The sequence below is a fragment of the Aquarana catesbeiana genome, linkage group LG01 (genome assembly GCF_042186555.1).
Source record: "Aquarana catesbeiana isolate 2022-GZ linkage group LG01, ASM4218655v1, whole genome shotgun sequence".
NCBI lineage: Eukaryota > Metazoa > Chordata > Amphibia > Anura > Ranidae > Aquarana > Aquarana catesbeiana.
This window is the reverse complement of record NC_133324.1, coordinates 111,171,968-111,190,153: the sequence shown is the minus strand read 5'-3', so window position 1 is coordinate 111,190,153 and position 18,186 is coordinate 111,171,968. Positions and strand designations below refer to the sequence as shown.

Below are 18,186 nucleotides of genomic sequence, written 5' to 3'. Positions count from 1 at the left end.
GGTGTCATTGGAGCTGGAAGGGTGGTTCGGCAGTGCCGGTGTCTGGACGACCACCAAGGCATCGGCGGGGCCGAGTCTGAGCCGTCCGGAAGGGTGCTCCTGGTGAGGATGGGTGCTGCATCTTGGTCTGATCCAGAGGGCCCTGGCCTTGATTGGGGTAGCTCTAGCTCCGGTCAGTTTTTAGGAGAGACTCCTCTCTATCTGGAGGGGGAGGAGCGCTTAGTATTTCCCGAATGTAATTAGGTAGGAGTGATGGTAAAGGGCTCTCACCAAGCTTCCAGAACCTCGCGCCTTCCTGGCTGGGGTGGGGACTGCTGTGGTCTGGGCTGTTGGTCATGGTTGGTCACAAAAGCCTATGGTGTATGTGCTCCTGGAGTGGCAGTCCAAGTCCATAAAATCACTATGAGTGAGGGTCACTTTGATTTAAGGCACCACGGTCACTGCACCATTACACACTTTTTTTTTAGCACCTGCCTCCTGGGCTGGGCCTTTTGGCTGGGACCGGAGGAATTTTTTATTCCTGGCTGGAGGGCCTGGCCTTTGTATTGCACAATGGCCACCTTTTCACTCTCCTCTACTTCCCTCTCCCCCACTTTCTTTTTATTCATTTCCTTTGTGTGTTACGTTTTTGTATTTTTTTGTTATGTACACGGTTTGTTGAATTGTGTGATGAGTAGGGTTGCAGGTCCTCGGGCCTGCCCTGAAAGTCTTGGGAGGGGGTGGACAAAGGCCTTCTGGCTTGGTTCGCCCTCTCTCATGGGGTCTCCCTTCGGGGAAGCCCCACCGAGTACTTGGGGGGTCTGTTTTGGCAGTCCCTCCAGAAAGAGGGGTCCGTCTGGTTTCGGTCAGATGGACCAAGTGTAAGTACCCTTGTCCCCGTCAGGAGCCTAACGCCCCGGGGGATCAGGGCAAGGCCCTCTGATTTTAGAGGGCTTGTGTACCCATTGCCCTTTTTTGTGTTTCACTCTCTATGTGTGTGCACATTTTTTTTGGCACTGGGTGAAGTTTTTGAGTGCGTTTCACACGCCATGGGCTTTCAAAGAAAAAGGTGATCAGTCATCATTTAAATATATGGGCTGCTGTGCCTGTGCAAACGTGGGCCCCAAACTGTGAACCTAGCCCTTAGAGATGATGAATTTGTTGTCAGATTATTGCTCATTTCTTTTACATATGACACGCTGTATAATGATATATGTAATACTGTGCGTAGAGCTTCATATGTTTTCCTGCATGTAATATTTATAAAATGACAGCCGACGCTACAATTTCATTAAAGGAATGGAATATATATATATATTTATCATCTCCATTAAAGGAATGGAATATATATATATATTTATCATCTCCATATATATTTTTTTTATATATCAATATTTATCTATACAGTGTGTGTGTAAATGTGTATGTATATACATATATATATAATTTTTATACTATTAAAAATAATATAAAATATATACTATTATTTATAATCCGTGTATATATACAAATTATAAATAATAGTATATAATATACATTCACAAAAACTATATATAATAGTTGTAGAAGAGCTGAAGGCAGTGTACACCTTTTAGGATGACTATATAAGACGATGTGTCCGATGTGGGCCCCCCATACACGATGTGATCACACAAACAGTCCCATGTTCTAGAATGATAACATTGCAATGTTATGGGTGTCCAGGTAACTCCTCCCCCTCCTGGTCCTCAGTCCCAGCGCCCCGCCCCCTTCTCCAGGCCGCCGGACACCTCTGTCTCGTCGCTCTGTGATTGGCTGGCTCTCTCCATCCGGGTACTTTGCGCAGTTGCAGCTCGTTCGCGTAGAGGTACCAATATGGCGGAGGTAAGGAGGAAAACCGGGCCGGAGCGGGGGGAGGGACGGAATACACGGAAATACCGGGCTCCGCCGCCGCCGAAACCGGCCCAGTCCCCTCATGGCTCACCCCTTAGAGCCCCATCCGGCTCCACGGGGAGTCTGGGGTGACAGGGGCCGGCCAGGAGCGGGGAAATGTCGGCTAGGCCGCGGCTGGGAGCGGACGGTCAGGGGTGGGGGAGGGACCGGGGGGCCGAGAGGCGGCGGCCGGCTGGGGCCTGTGCGCTTCTGGCGAGAGATGGTCGGCTGTGTACGGACGGGTTGGTCATCCTCGGTGGTATCCGGAGTGTTGTGAGTGATGGACGGCCAGACCCAGCGGGGTAATCCCTCATCCGGACCGGTCCGTACACCGAGAGGACCGGGGGGGGGGGGGGGTTGTGTACACCCAGGCCTCTCCTATAGGGGGAGACGTTACCCCTAACAACCAAACACCACGCCCCCTTCCTCAACCTGACCTATCACTATCAGCAACAGGTCGGCACATCACACCCAGGACACTGCCAGACCCTCCACTGACCCACCCCCTCCTCATAGACTACAGGACCAACCACTACCATCTCCATCCTACTCTATGGTACTACACACTTCTCCATCCCCCCCCACCATCAGACACCCTACTCTATGGTACTACACACTTCTCCATCCCCCCCCACCATCAGACACCCTACTCTATGGTACTACACACTTCTCCATCCCCCCCCACCATCAGACACCCTACTCTATGGTACTACACACTTCTCCATCCCCCCCACCATCAGACACCCTACTCCAGTGATGGCGAACCTTGGCACCCCAGATGTTTTGGGGTGCCAAGTTTCGCCATCACTGCCCTACTCTATGGTACCACACACCTCCCCATCTTCCCCACCATCAGACATCCTACTCTATGGTACTACACACCTCTCCACCCCGCGCCCCCCCCCCCCCCCCCCCCCCCCCCCCCCACCAGACATGATTTTACCCTATGGTACTACACACCTCTCCATCCTCCCCACCATCAGACACCCTGCTCTATGGTACTACACACCTCTCCACCCCCCCACCATCTCCATCCTGCTCTATGGTACTACACACCTCTCCATCCTCCCCACCATCAGACATCCTACTCTACACACCTTTCCATCCTCCCCCCACCTTTCTCCATCCTACGCTATGGTACTACACACCTCTCCATCCTCCCCACCATCACACATTCTATTCTTCTCTAGGGTACTAAACATCTCTCCATCCTCCCCATCATCAGAGATCCTACTTTATGGTACTACACACCTCTCCACCCCCACCACCACCACCATCATACATCCTACTGTATGGTACCACCTTCATCTACACACCTCTCCATCCTTCCCACCATCGGACATTCTACTCTATGGTACTACCTTCATCTGCACACCTCTCAATCTTCCCCACTATAATACATTCTACTCTATAGTACTACCTTCATCTACACACCTTTCCATCCTCCCCACCATAATACATCCTACGCTATGGTACCACCTTCATCTACACACCTCTCCATCCTCCCCCACCATCAGACATCCTACTCTATGGTACTACACACCTCTCCATCCTCCCCCACCATCAGACATCCTACTCTATGGTACTACACACCTCTCCATCCTCCCCACCATCAGACATCCTACTCTATGGTACTACACACATCTCCATCCTCCCCCACCATCAGACATCCTACTCTATGGTACTACACACCTCTCCATCCTCCCCCACCATCAGACATCCTACTCTATGGTACCACCTTCATCTACACACCTCTCCATCCTTCCCACCATCAGACATCATACTCTATGGTACTGCCTTCATCTGCACACCTCCACAAAGTCTCTCTATACCATATATACTGGTTTTATTTACACATCTCTGTACTGCATATCTCTTATGTATATACAGAACTCTGCGCTGTGTATATTCTAGTTACAGATCCCTGTGCTGTATACATTGTATCTATGCATCTCTATACTGTATATACAAATTTGCAGATCCCTATACCATATATACTTTATTTACAGGTGTTTGTTCCTATTTCTGCAGATCTTTATGCTGTACTTATAGATCTCTAAATATATATAAGCATTTACAGATCTTTATACTCCCTGTAGTACTTACCTCTGGGGTTGCTGAGCTGTCAGTGGACACACAGCCGGTCCAGGTTTTGAAAACCCCCGCTCTTCTCCGTACAATGCTTCCTGGATGGACTGGATCGATTGGCCAGTGCTATCGCAGTGAATCAATCAATCAATCTGGTCTGTCCGGAAGCGATGCACAGAGAAGAGTAGGGATATTTATGTATAAATATATAACATATATGTTTTATAATATCCTGTTTCTGTGAGTGGATAGATTATGCCAATCTCATTGTGTTTGTCTTTTCTCTTTCTTTTTTTTTCCCCCCTACAGGCTTCCTTTGACAGTTCGAGCCCAGGTTTGTCCTGTTTCTTACCGTTTTATACATCACAACATCCTGGCTTGCTGAGAGGTTAGAGTGAGCCAGGGAAAAGAACACAACAGAGCCCTCTGCTGTCAGCTGACTTTGTTCTTTATTTAATGATGGGGATGAGGAAGTAGAAGTTCTGCTGATCACGTCATCAGCTTGTTTTAATTGGAAATGATCCTGTAATACGAGGTTTATTATTGTCTCTGTGAGTGGTATTTAAATTGTCTTTTCAGAGTTTTTTGCATATTGTGTAGGTTATTGATTATGTAACATAGATTGCTAAAGATATATTCCTAACTACAAGTGTATTAGAATACTGGATCGCGATATGCTGGTATTGGCCACAACCAGTGTTAATTTTGGCAGCAGATTTCGATTTAGTTGTAGTCTTAGGACTAAAATGGCATTTTAGTTTTAGTCCCATTTTAGTCTTCTGCAATTGTTTTAGTCGTATTTAGTCGACTAAATCTCCAGTACATTTTAGTCGACTAAAACTCATTTTAGTCGTCTCAAAACCGAATGGGTGTAATTAAATTGTAGTGCATTAGTTAACATTTCTCTACAACTTCCAAACTCATTATATACTGCTGGAGTGAAAAATCTAATATGTTATTTAATATGGCATTGAGGTATGAACATGCACTACAGACCAATGTTAATTTTGAAGTCAAATTTCAATTTAGTTTTAGTCTTTTGACTAAAATGCCATTTTAGTTTTAGTCGTATTTTAGTCATCTCAGTTGTTTTAGTCAACGAAATTAACACTGGCCACAACCAGTTACATAATATCCAATTAATCTAATTTCTTAAAACTTACTTGAAGTTAACAGAGCAGAAATTACAATTAAAAATTGAATAAAGTAAATTGAAAATATATTCTTCAAACCAATTAGATGTTGAGATTTCCTATCCCAGGTACCAAATAAACCCTTAGATTGTTAATTTTATTTTCCTCCCCACTAATTTGCCATTCTAAATTGGGGTACCATAAAATTTCTGTTTCTTAAATGGCGTAATTTTGGAGTGGTTGAGGGCTGTATGCTAAGTTAAATTTTAAGCAGATCTGTATGGTCCTCTTTTAAGTACCATGCAGTTTTGCTTATAATCATCAGTGCGGTGGCAAAATGCTCAGCTAGCCTAAATAGAATTTCCATTAAACTTTAATTTAATTGTTGTAATCGGTGCTTTCCAACTCCATCCTTGAAGGCTATGACCCTCCAAACAGTTTGAGGAATTTGAGAGCAAGTCCTAGAAAAATGGCATTCCCTTACAAGGAGTTATGGGGTTGCATGCAAACATTGAGGGTAACCCATCTCTCTCAACCTCCTGGCACATAACAGCAGTTCTCATCGTCACATATTTATCAAACTGAAGCCCCTCCAAAAAAAGTAATTCTTCCCATAGGGAATCAGTTGGGACTTGTCCCCTGAAGCCGCTACACTTCACTGTGCAACCAGTTGCACCTCTCTAACGTCATGGCGTACTATGCAGTATCATTGGTCCTGCATAATATCTGAGCATGCCGAGGGCCTGCTGACATCCCAGGAGTGTCGGAAGAGGAATAAAATAAGTAATTCACCTTCATCATCCCCTAGACAAAATGTGCATTTAATCTTTACAGTGCGATGTTCAAACTTAAATTCTTATAATTGTGTGAACATGCTTCAAAAAAAATTGTTTACCCCTTATTTAGCTGTAATTACTCTGGTAGAGTCTGAAATATGTTGTGTTGTGGGGTTAGTTGCCTGTCCAGAGTTATGCACTGTACACTCTGTAGCTGGGAAGTGTGTGTGTGTGTGTGTGTGTGTGTGTGTGTGTGTGTGTGTGTGAAGACAGGCAATTGCTATCAGACTTGGCGATCTCCTAATACAAGCCAAAGATCCACACTCCAACAGAGTAAGGCTGGCCATACACCTATAGATTATCTGCAGATTTTCTATGGTTAGATGGAAAAAGTGGGAGATTCCTCCATCCACACAGTTTAGCGAACATGGAGAGATCTGTTGCACATTTTCTATCTAAACATAGAAAATCTGCAGATAATCTATAGGTGTATGGCCAGCTTTAGTAATGCTAAATAAGGGGGAGGTTATGAGTTTTTCATAAGTATGTCTGCGCAGATATAATGAAAAAAAATATATTCACTTTCTCTAAACACATTTTTTTATTTTTAACCAAAGTTTTATATTGGTTTATTATAGATGTTGCAATTGCTGATCCCTCTTTCTAAAAATACTGGTTGCCTGGATGTCATAGGGATTTCGTTTTGTTTTTGATTTCTTAGTAGCGTACCTGAAACAAGTATGCAAATCGGTAGTTTTGAATTTCTCTGCATTCAAAATATTGAAGCACTTGGGCAGCCATTATTTTCCTCAGCAATGCTAGTCCCTGTGTTTTTTTTTTTTCTCAGTACAGTTTCCCTTTAAGAATGCTCTGCAGTACCAGAGTTTACTAACTGGTGTAATTGCTTGTGTCTGACAAACAAAACTCAAAGTTGGGGGGCTTTGTTTTCCCATGAAAAGGTATGACTAAAGGCAATGCTTTTTATTTTTGGTAGGGTAAGAGAGGGTTATAACCTCCTGGCAGTTTTTTTTTTTTTTTTCCATGTGTGTCACTTTGGGTAGATTTATAGCCAAAACAGGAAGTGGGCGCAATCCTCCTCCAAGGTGATGCAAACTGTCACCAGAACTGGAAGATTACCCTTCCTTTTTTCGGTGGCAATTGAAAATGTTACTTTCGGTGATAACAGTAAACAGGACCAATAGAGAGGTTTCAACTCCCTAACCAGGACACAGGAGACAATCTCTCTTCACTCTATTCAAAACTAAAAACAAAGGTTTTGCCTTTAGTTATACTTTAGGAGACAATAATATATAAGTCAAACTCACTAAAGCAAAATAATTTTCTGCTGAACAATTCTGGACCTTGGATTGAGTTGAACAGCCCTATGTGATGTAATTAGCAAGCATCTGCTTGATAATCATTGACTTAATAAACTCTGTTTATCTAAAAAGTCTAAACAAGTGCATAATATAAAATAGATAATACTTTTTATTATATATCCATAAGAAATATTAATGTATAAATATGAAAAGTTTTCCAAAAGGGAACAGTTGAAGCCTGGACAAAAATGGTGGCATGTTTCTGTGTTAGTTTTTGTATCTAGTTGTGAGTCTTTGTACAGTTTTGTGTGAGAACATTATAGGCAAACCCCACATTCACACACCTTGCTTGTTCCATGTTTTTATCTATTTGATACCTAACTTGTGATATTTCTAATTTACTTCTTACTCGATTGTTTGTTTTTTTTTGTTTTGTTTTTTTTTTTTTTTCGTAGAGGGGTTTGACTGTATTGTTCATATTTCTGTGTTTATGTACCTGAAATGCTGCAGTCATTTTTCCAGCTTGTCTTGGTTCCGGAGCTTTTCCTATGTTACATTAAAAATCCAAATAGCAGTAGAAGCAAGCCTTGGCAGTTATTCTGAGAATATAACCAGTTCTATAAATTTTAAAGCGGTTCAGTCTTAACAAAAAAAAACAAACAAACAAAAAAAAATGTAGCTACAAATACTGTAATCCAGCGCTGTCCTCACCCAGGCCAGTGTTTTGACGGTGTTTGGGTCCCCCGACACTGGCATGTTTACTAAGGGAAGCCAGCTGTTACTCCTTGTGGCTTCCCACTGTTAGTGCCCAAGTTGCGCTGCACTTTGTGAATGGACCTGCACCCCTCTGGGACGTGTCCCAGAAAATTGTGGGCAGGCAGAGGAGGGGGATGAACTTCCGCTCCAATTGCTGAGGCAGTGGTAGTGGGTACCCAATAAAACTAGTTACCCCGTCCTCAAAAAAAAAAAAAAAAAAAACGCAATTCGGGAGAGGGGGAAGAAGGTTAAAGCAGAACGTCCGTTTTAGGGTGAAGTCCCACTTTAAGTCATGTAAGGAATAAAACTACTTAACTGTTAATAGTTATAATCTCACATAATATGCATTGTAGACAAGGTACTAATTGGTCTAAACACACAGACTGTAGTGTTGGTTCAAAATATACTATAAAGTAATGTGTACCCCTCCTCCAGTTATGAAAGAGGTGATTCTTCATTTGGTCCTCCTATTTTGCATATCGAAACAGCCGGTACTAGGCTATGAATTACTTTGGTGTCACTGTTATGTTCTTAGATGCCGAGTGACAGCTGATCTTGTCTTATCTGATGCTTCCAGTGTCTGGCCTTGCTATATTGCAATAGTAACCAGTAGAAGTCAGTGTGAGAGGCTTGACTGTCATTTAGGACTAAAAAATGGATGTTCTGGGACCACTGTTGTAAAACATATTGGGCCCTATAAACAATTAGCGGTGCAACATTTTTTAGTAGTGCAACAAATAATGATTTGCGGTGTATGTTCCTGTGGAATGTGATCTGTATGGCAGACATAGGAAAATACCTATTTGTAATATTTTTGCAACTTAAAGTGATACTAAAGTGTTTTTTTTTTTTTTTTTTTCTCCTCCTTTTAAAAATAACAAACCTATTATACTTGCCTGCCCTGTGCTGTGGTTTTGCACAGAGCAGCCTGGATCCTCCTCTTCTCGGGTCCCTCGCCGGCATTCCTGGCCCCTACCCCCTGTTGAGTGCCCCCACGGCAAGCAGCTTGCTATGGGGACAGCCGAGCTGCAGTTCTGTGTGTCCATTCAGACACAGAATTGCCGTTTGACCCCTCCCACTCTCTCTCCTCACTGGCTAACTGACTTTGACAGCAACGGGAGCCAGTGGCGCTGCTGCTGTGTCTCAGCCAATCAGGAGGGACAGTCCCGGACAACCAAGGCACTCGTGCACATCGCTGGATCGAGATGGGGCTCACGTAAGTATTAGGGGGGGATGCTGCACACAGAAGGTTTTTTTTTATCTTAATGCATTAAATGCATTAAGATGAAAACCTTGTGCCTTTAGAACCACTTTACTATTGAAGATTGCATATGTTTTTTTTATGAGAAAATAAATGCATCAGTGCACCAGAAAGTACCTGGTACAGGACTTCTGGTAAACAATGACATTATAATTTGCTGCACTTTTTTAGACCATTTCAAACATAATTTTTCTGTTGGAGTTTCTTGTTGCACCACCAGTAGTTTATCAGGCTTATTTTATTTATATAGCTATAATCAGAAAGATACAATGATGGTATTCACTTTATTCACATGCCCTGATTTATCATTTTTTCCACATTTACATGCAGACAAGGCTTTCCAGCAAAAGTGACCATGACAGGTGAGGGGACAAACTAACTATATCTCTGCTTGAGCAGTTGCGGCAACAGTCTACAAATACAAATAAAATCAAGTGTAACCAGGGTTAAAAAGAATTATGGCAGTCTGTCAGCGTGTTTCCTTGAGGACACCCCCTCCTCCTAATACATTGCTTTTTAGGTGTTGGTCCTGTCAGTAAATTCTTTATGTAAGTAGCAAAGTGGCAGTTACAGGGGCCATTTTTGTCCAGTTGCACTTTAAAGTCAATACTACCGAACCTAAGACATCTCTGTAGTAACAGTGCCGAGGTACCTGGAGTTCTCTCTCCCGGCATCCTGGACAGACTGTAGCCTTGCAGACCATCTCCAACCACTTCCTCTTATAACGTCTTCCATCTTCCCCTAAGAGGCTACTCCACCTAGTCTGATTGTCTCTTGACACCCCCACTTCTGTAGCCCTGTACCTCTCTGTAGCCCCCTTTTTCCTGTTCACCCACCACCCCTGCACCCCACCATTCACTCTGCATTCAGTGCGCTTGCACTCCTATTCACTGAACACACAACATTCCTGTTGCCCCCATCTTTCATCACCTACCACACGTATACCTCCCCCTTCGCCTATCTTCCCCTCTCACCAGCACACTTGCACTCCACACTTTATCGTCACAGTATCTGTGCACTCCCAAACCATCACAGCATTACCCTGGTTACCCTTTGTTTTTGTTTTTTTTTGTTTTTGTTTTTTGTTGTTTTTTTTTTTTTCTCTACACCCTACCCTTAACACCATGCCTGTGAACCTGATCTTGTGTATGCTTATCCCCATTATCACTCCATGTCTGCAGGAAGTGCATTATCCTGCTTAAACTTGGATGCTCTCCCCCACCCCACATGATAATGGAGTATCCCTGGCTCTCACCCATCATTTTATGCACACTGGAACTCCCTGATTATATTTTATAAGGACAAGTAGATGGAGACTCCAGGGCTGCAGTCCCTGGATTTATTAAGCACCCCCATAGGGAAATGCCCTGACTTTTATGAAGCTGAGAATAAGCTTCTTGTGTCCATGGACTGTAAAGAGCCAGAGCCTCTGTTGGCCACTTAAATGTTGGCATTTGACAGTGACATTACAGGTTTCGGAGCTTGGTGATGAGATGGGGCAGGTATTTTTCCTTTTTAGATTTGCCAAAAGCATATTAAATTAAAGGTTAAACCTAAACACTTTCAATTTGTATGCAATAAGGCAGGCCCTTGCACTATATAGTTGAAGGTAAATCTAAAGAAAATTTGTATAATATATGGCCAGCTTAAAGGATAAGTTCACCTTGTAACAAAAAATAATAAATGCACTTTTTTTGCAGGTAAAAAAATGTGCCTTGCAGGTCTCCTGTAGACTGTTAGTTTTCTGTAGAGCCGTGTCTGCATTCAAGTTTGTAAAAAATGAAAAGGCATGTGAAATCTATAGAATAGTATCCTTGCAAGTAAAAAGTACTTACAGTGATAGGTTACCTCTAAAATAGACTATAAAACTTTCATCATTGGAAGTAAAAATACAGCATATATCGTCCCTTCCCTTCTTCACTGCATTTGGTCAGTATTTAGGTGAAGAAGTTCACGTCAGGAGACAACATTTTTATTTTCTGTCAAAGATCATTATTTTGAAACTAATAGCACCAGTCCCACTTGGCAAAATTGTACCAGTGAAACTGCAGAAATAAAAAAATCAAACTTACTAAAATGTATATGCAGTATTGTTGTTAAAATGTATTTTAAGCGTGTAGAAATGCTGTAATACTTAACGAAAAATACAAATAACTAACAATGGAAATGTGCTCTTAATTGATATTGTATATTGATTGCATTTAAGGAATAGTCTACGACTCTACGTGCCCTCTTTTCAATGTTGCTATAAAAAAAAAAAAATTTGAGCAATTTGAACACCTTGGTCAATTACTTGTGTTGCTTACTTTCCAAATTCTAAAAGAGAAATAGCCTCTCCAGAGAAGACACATAAAGATAGATAGATAGAGATATATATATATATAATTTTTTTTTTAATCAATCAAATCTGTGCAGTGGGAAAGCGAGTAGGCTGCTGCCATTGTTGCCCTTCTTAAAATGCTAGCTATTCCCAAAGGTAGCTGGCTTCAGTTACTGACAATCATGCAACCAGTGAAGTCCAAATTTAAGATGGAACACCTGATTGTCACACTACTTCTGAGAAGACATTCAGCCAATTAGCATTTTAATTCTTTTGGGAGCAGTGGTCTGTATTGCCTGCCTATATATTTCTCTCAGTGCAGACTTTGTTAAACTACAGTAATATTCAACAATAAATAGTGTTTGTTCCTTGTAGAGAGGCTGTTAAAAGAGAAGTATGGGGTTAGATTTTATTTCTGAATCACCTAGGTGGATGCTGCATCTGTCCCCCGCAACACCTAACACTGAGAACCAAGCGTTCAGACGACGCCAATCGCTCGGTTCTCATGGCTCCCTAAGCAGAGAGCTAATGACTGTCAGTCACTGCTGTCTGCTCTGCCCCCCTCGTTTACTGGAGCACTGGGTGATGGAGGGAGCAGCCGCCTCAGGCTCTCAACGGCCCGCTGAGAGGCTGAACTGGGTGCCGGTCCAGGCATGCGGGCGGATCCAGACTTCGTTGTCGCAGTCTTGCCCGAGCCTGGTCCGGCTCTGTGATGGCAGCCGGCTTCAGCCCACTGTCTGCTGAAAATAGGCCACAGGAATGCAGAACGAACTGCGCTCCTGTGATCTACAGGAGTAGTACAGCCAAACGACCTTTGGCTGTACTTCTGCTTTAAAGGAAAAATTCAGTTTTTTTTTTTTTTTTTTTTGGAAAATTAAGCTTTGTAATTTAATTTTAAAATTACTTTTCTCAATCGGTCTGCAGCCAGCTATAATTTTCCAAGACAACCAGAAATGTTAAATATTGCTATTAATACACATAACTCGCATCACAAAAGTTACAATAAAAATAGTTCTTGACTATAATATTATTCATGATAATATTTAACCACTAATGATGTCAGTAATAAACAAAAATGACATAACTTAATATAAATTCAAGCTCGGCTTAAATGGGAGGCAGAGCTCTGTGCTGACTGTACCCCCACCCCCCCTCACAGCAACACCTATAATTTGAGCTTCACGGTGTTGAGTTGCAGCCAGCATATATCATATTAGAAGTCTGTTTTGGGAACAAAGGGGCCACCGATTCTAACAGTACCATACCCTATGTGCTCTTGATCCCCCTTGGGAAGTAAAATAATCACAAAAAATAATAATGTATACATAGTGCTTCCTTAAAGGGGAATATAGTGGTTACCTGTCTATGCTAAACTGCTTACACTGAGGAAAACCTTGTTTACAGAGCTCAGTAGTTTCACCTGAAATCTGCACACGCAGGTGTTGCGGTTTTCAATCAGTTCTGTCAAAACTTTCAGTAAGAGAAGGCGAAGAGCTGCTGCTGTGCTAGAAACCCATCTAAGCCTAGATTCACATTGGAGCGATTTGTCATGTGATTTGGGAGATCAAATCGCATGACAAGTCGCAGCCTATTGGAGGCAATGGCACTGCTCCAATCGGTGCAACACCGATTTTGCGGCGCCGCACCGATTTGCGAAAGTAGTTCCAGTACCACTTTTGCCCGTTGCACCTGTGACTTCAGTAGACATCTGTGCATGAAGCCACACAAGTAGCAGCTGAAATCGCGCTGTCCTTGCTACTTTGAAATCGCGCAATTTCAAAGTAGCATCAGTGTGAACCAGGGCATAAATTGTAAATTCTTTGTTAGATTTTGTTTCACGGAATTCAGATTATATGAGAGCATTGTGTGCAACAAGCTGCTTGGTTGAAGCCTCTGGAGAGCTCAAACACAGTTTAATGGAAGTGCTGACTGTCACTTTAAAGTAGCTGTTACTGTAGCAATCTTCAGTAAACCTTGGCAGTTCTTGAAGCTTTTTAGGTCTCGTGCACATGGGTGTGTAAATAAAAAAAAAAAAAAAAAAAAATCACTTTAAGAGGTGTCTGAATTTTTTATTTATTTTTTTTTTTAATTTTAGGCGTCATGCACACTAGACGTTAAAATAACGTTATAAAAACGTCAGTAGCTTTGCAGTGAGTTTTCAACTTTTTTCATCGTTTTTGCAGTAGCGTTTTTTTAGCGTTTTTCCACGTTAGCGTTTTTTTTAAGAAAAAAATTATATTTATTTTCAATGGATCAAAAACATTAAACGATGGTGAGCGACGTTTTTGAGCGTTTATCAGCTTTAGAGCGTTTTTACAGCTGAAAAAGGTCTCTCAGAACCCGATAGTTTTGTTTTTTTGTTTTTTTTTTTACTGCTCAAATACGCCACTGCCCAAAACTGCTGATAACAGCCTATGTGTGCATGGACATATAGGATAACATGATGGAGAGTTTAATGACTGTAGAAAAAACAAACTTCAAAAAATGTCCAGCGTGCATGAGGCCTAAAAGTGCACCTTTTTGTAACGTATTACATGTCTCAACTCTGCCCCACCATACAATCTACGGCCAGGCAGCTTACACACAGTCTGCTAGAGCCCTGTTTTCCAGGCTGCCAATAAAATAATAATATATGAACTTTTTTTTTTTGTTTTCTTGCAAAAAGATAGATATATATATATATATAATGAACTGCTTTTTAAAGCTGGATTTTTCTTCCATCTCCTGGTGGCAGAAACTTTCAGTATGTTTGAATACACCATTGTGCATGATGCAGTGGCTCAGCTCAGGTGCCCCCCATAGCTAGCTGCTTGCTGTAGGGGCAGTTGACAGGAGGGAGGGGCCAGGACTGCTAGCGAGGGACCCGAACAGAGGAGAATCCAGGCTGCTCTGTGCAAAACCCCTGCACAGGGCAGGTAAGTATGACATGTTTATTTTTAAAAGGGGAAAAAAATGAGACTTTAGTATCACTTTAAAGATCAGCTAGCTGCTTTATTAAAGTTACAGCAGTCTCATTAAGACTTTGCTCAACACCTCAATACAGGAACTCAAGTTTTCTCTAAAGGCTTGCTGCTCGAAGCATGCCAGACGTTTGTTGTACACACTGCTCTCATACTAGCTCATGTGGACAAGGTCTTATGAATGTACCCTGTATCAATAGTTTGCTTGTAACAGTAAAAAAAAAAAAGAAAAATTTATATCAATTGGAAAAGCTCCAAATAACATTTAAAATTGATCCAAGACAATTTTCACAAAATTGAAACTCCACGTTATCCATCTGCACATTTAATTGGATAGAGGTTGATCAAACTTTTGAAAATGACTTTTGCCCCAGTTTTTATAAATCGAACTTAACAAGACCAACATAACAAGACCAGCGTGCAAATTGTTTAGGAATGAAAGTAAAGCTATTGCATTAGCAATGGTGTCTTATTTCTCTAGTTAAAAAAAAAGAATGATTTCTGGAAGTTGGAGAAGAAGTGGGGCTGATGCACTCAGCAAACAGATGCTCTTTCTTACTCCTATTTCCCAGAGAATCCTTTTGCTGGGCGCAGCAGCTCCAGTATTATTTGCTCTGCAATATGTTAATTGTAACCGTTTATATGTAAAAATTGTTTTAATAAATTATTACTCACATTGGTGGGAAAGTCAAATAGTCAGTGACTAGCATACATGAAACATATGATCACGCCATGCCTATTCTAAAGGGGTTAAATTTAGGAAATATGTGCATGGAAAACAACTGTATTTGTTAATGAGACAGCAAGCTTAAATTAGTCACACTTAGGAACTTTATGTAAGTCTCGAAAATATATTGTTTTATTTCAATTTTTCTCTGAAATAGATAACTACTGAAGCATTTCACAATGAATTATTCAATCAGAATGACAAAGAGAAAGTAAAGGTAATATATTAAACAATATTTTTATTTTATTTTGAACAAATGCTTAAGTGAGACTGGTGCTTTAAGAGGTTGAAGGGAGAAGATTTGTCAGCAAACGTTACATTTCTGTAATGATCACCACAATTTTTAATATAATACTTTTTGTGTTGGTTATTGGCATCAGGGCTGACACAAATCCAGGCTTCAATTGGCTTTTCCCCAAGTGTTTTTTAATATCTTGGACCAGTAGTTAAAAAAAAAAAAAAAAAATTCTGCTACTTGAAAATCTTGTATTCTTTTGGCAGTATTTTAGTATAAAAGAAGCATTCAGCACTGAAATTCAGGGATGGAGGGAATCTGGTTGTTAATCTGTATGCCAGTATCACTTCATTCCAACTCGGGCATAACACAGAATTCACAAGGTTCTCTTGCGAAGGAAACATTGAGAATAAATATGAATTGTGTGTTCGGCTTGGAAACCATTCTGATTAGTGAACCAAGAACAGGTCATTAACAGCTAGTCTTCCATCCATCGCTGAGATTTAAAGGCAGACACCTGTCACCTGATATTGTGTGGTGGGTAACCAGTTGAATCATATGCTGGCTTTTGATGTTTAACTATGGACATCAGTGGTGAGAGGTCTCCACCACAGCTCACAGTTATTCTAAATGGCTGTGGTAATTACAAGGTCCATTTATAGTGGCCTCAGTGGAAGCTGCAAGAGCAACATTGTGGCTTTGTGGAATGGGGTAGAGACAAGCTACTATAGGAAAATGTCACCATTCGTGAGGGTAAAAAGCCAGCAGATGATTCTTGGGTGGTATTATCACTTTAAGCAAACACTTCAGCCATTTTAGCTTACATTTGTAAGTTCACCTTTACGGAAAATCTGTTAGATGAACTTACTCTGGAGCCCCTTCCATTGCACCCGGTCCCGCTAACCTGGAGTCTGGCGATCACCCGCACTGACGGATCGTATCGCCGATGTACCGGTCTGGGGATTTAAAACCCCCATGGCTTTCTCTCCTCTTTGCCTGTGATGACAGAAGAGGCTACACGGGTTCTGATTGGTCAGCGCCGCCCATGTGACGGCACCGACCAATTAGAATGCTTCTAAACGTACCTCCTTACGGGGTACGTTTTGGAGATTAACCTGTGGGGGATTTCTAAGCCCCGGACCGGTGAGGCGGTTACCCAATGTCTCCTAGCGGGTGATTGCCGCGCTCTAGGTTAGCTGGACTGCGGGAAGGGCGGGGGGTGGAGAAGGGTCCTGTGTAAGTTCACCTTATAGATTTTTCTGTAAAGGTGAACTTGCCCTTTAAGCAATTTAAAGTAAAAGTTTTGTCCCTATATCTCGCTGCTTCTATCTTGGTTTCACATTGTTTCTAGGGGCTTGGCTTTTCTGATCTTCTAGGCTAAAGCACACCCACCTACTGTACCCTGTCCAATGAGTGTTTTTAATGGCGCTGGTGTCCCAGGAAGGCTATAAATGAGCAGTAATTAGAGCTGTGGCTTAGTCTAGAAGCTTAAGAAATCAAGCCATTGGTGACACCAGGATGAAAGGGAATACAAAGAGATATTTCTGGTTTTGCAGAGATCTTGTTTTTAGATGGGACTTTTCCTTTTTAGGCTCCATTCCCATGTGCGACTTGTCATGCGACTTGTGGAATCAGTGCGCCTTAAAGTTGCAGTGACTTTAAAAAGGTTCTTACACTACTTTGATGCAACTTGTGTCCAGAGAGTGAAAAGTAGTTGCGCTCCAAAGTCGTACTGGGAATCGTGCAACTTATGAATCCTGCAAGCTTAAATGGAGCCTTAGAAAGACTTTAAATGTGGCTGATGGGTTTACTTTAAAGCAGACTTGTGGCCCCTGAAGTTGGGATTTATCTGGGAAAACGGCTGCCTCCAGTGTCTGTGGGCCTGGACATCTACAGCTCTGATCAAGCACCATGCTTTGATTTCATGCTTTTTTTTTTGTATGCCTGTAAAAGAAGAAAAATGTGAAGTTGTCAGTTTTTTTTTTTTATTTGTGCTTTTGTTTTTTTAAAGTAAATATTTGTTTGCCTGTTTCATATTAAGAGTTATCCCCGTAAAAGATGCAGCCTCTTATTCTATTAGACTGGGTTCACGCCTATGCGAATTGGGTGCGGATTTCCCTAGCATCCAATTCGCATGATAGGAGATTGTGACCGGCTCTCTATGGAGCGGGTTCACATATCTTGGTTGCGGCTGCGGATTGGCTGTGTGTCTTTGGCTCCATTTTCAGGGCAGAGTTCAGGCAAAAATCCTGCCCTGCTTCGTCCCTGAAATGGAGAACAGGGACGCACTGGACCCCTGCTGCAAGCCGCATTCGTCGGAGGTGTGAACCCAGCCTTTTAGACACAGTGATTCATTACAGAGGTTTGGTTTCACCAATTTTTATCTAAATGATTCTGATCGTAGTTTTTCCATAGGGTTTACAGGGCATCGCCCAAGGTGAAATATAAGCAGAGCCGGTTTCAGTGGCTTTTATTTAGTAAAGACAACTATATTATCAAGAGACCCACTAGATCTGTTGACTACGGATAGCTGGAATTTAAGCCAAAATGGTATTTAATATATAAATGTGTTAAATGTTGACTTCACAATTTGTTCAGTCTTGGTAGGCACTTTGGAAACCTTTTAAGTATTACAATAACCGCAAATACTAGTAATTTTCTTGTATGCTAAAACAAGGTTTTGAATTAAGGATTTCTACTCTCAAGGGAAAATGTAAATGT

At 41.8% G+C, this 18,186-nt stretch overlaps 1 protein-coding gene across 2 annotated transcripts in view; it reads left to right on the top strand.

Moving 5' to 3' along the window:
• The first annotated feature begins 1,765 nt into the window (after positions 1-1,765).
• Positions 1,766-18,186, top strand: part of MIER3 (MIER family member 3) — a 38,593-nt gene continuing 22,172 nt past the window's right edge. The window contains exons 1-3 of one of the 2 annotated variants that reach the window (XM_073623001.1): positions 1,766-1,842; positions 4,288-4,312; positions 15,388-15,447. Coding sequence is in view for 1 of the 2 variants with exons in the window: in XM_073622994.1 (XP_073479095.1) it covers positions 1,834-1,842; positions 4,288-4,312 (34 nt within the window). In the remaining variant the exon portion in view is untranslated. The remainder of the gene's footprint in view (positions 1,843-4,287; positions 4,313-15,387; positions 15,448-18,186) is intronic. The other variant, XM_073622994.1, reaches the window with a different exon arrangement.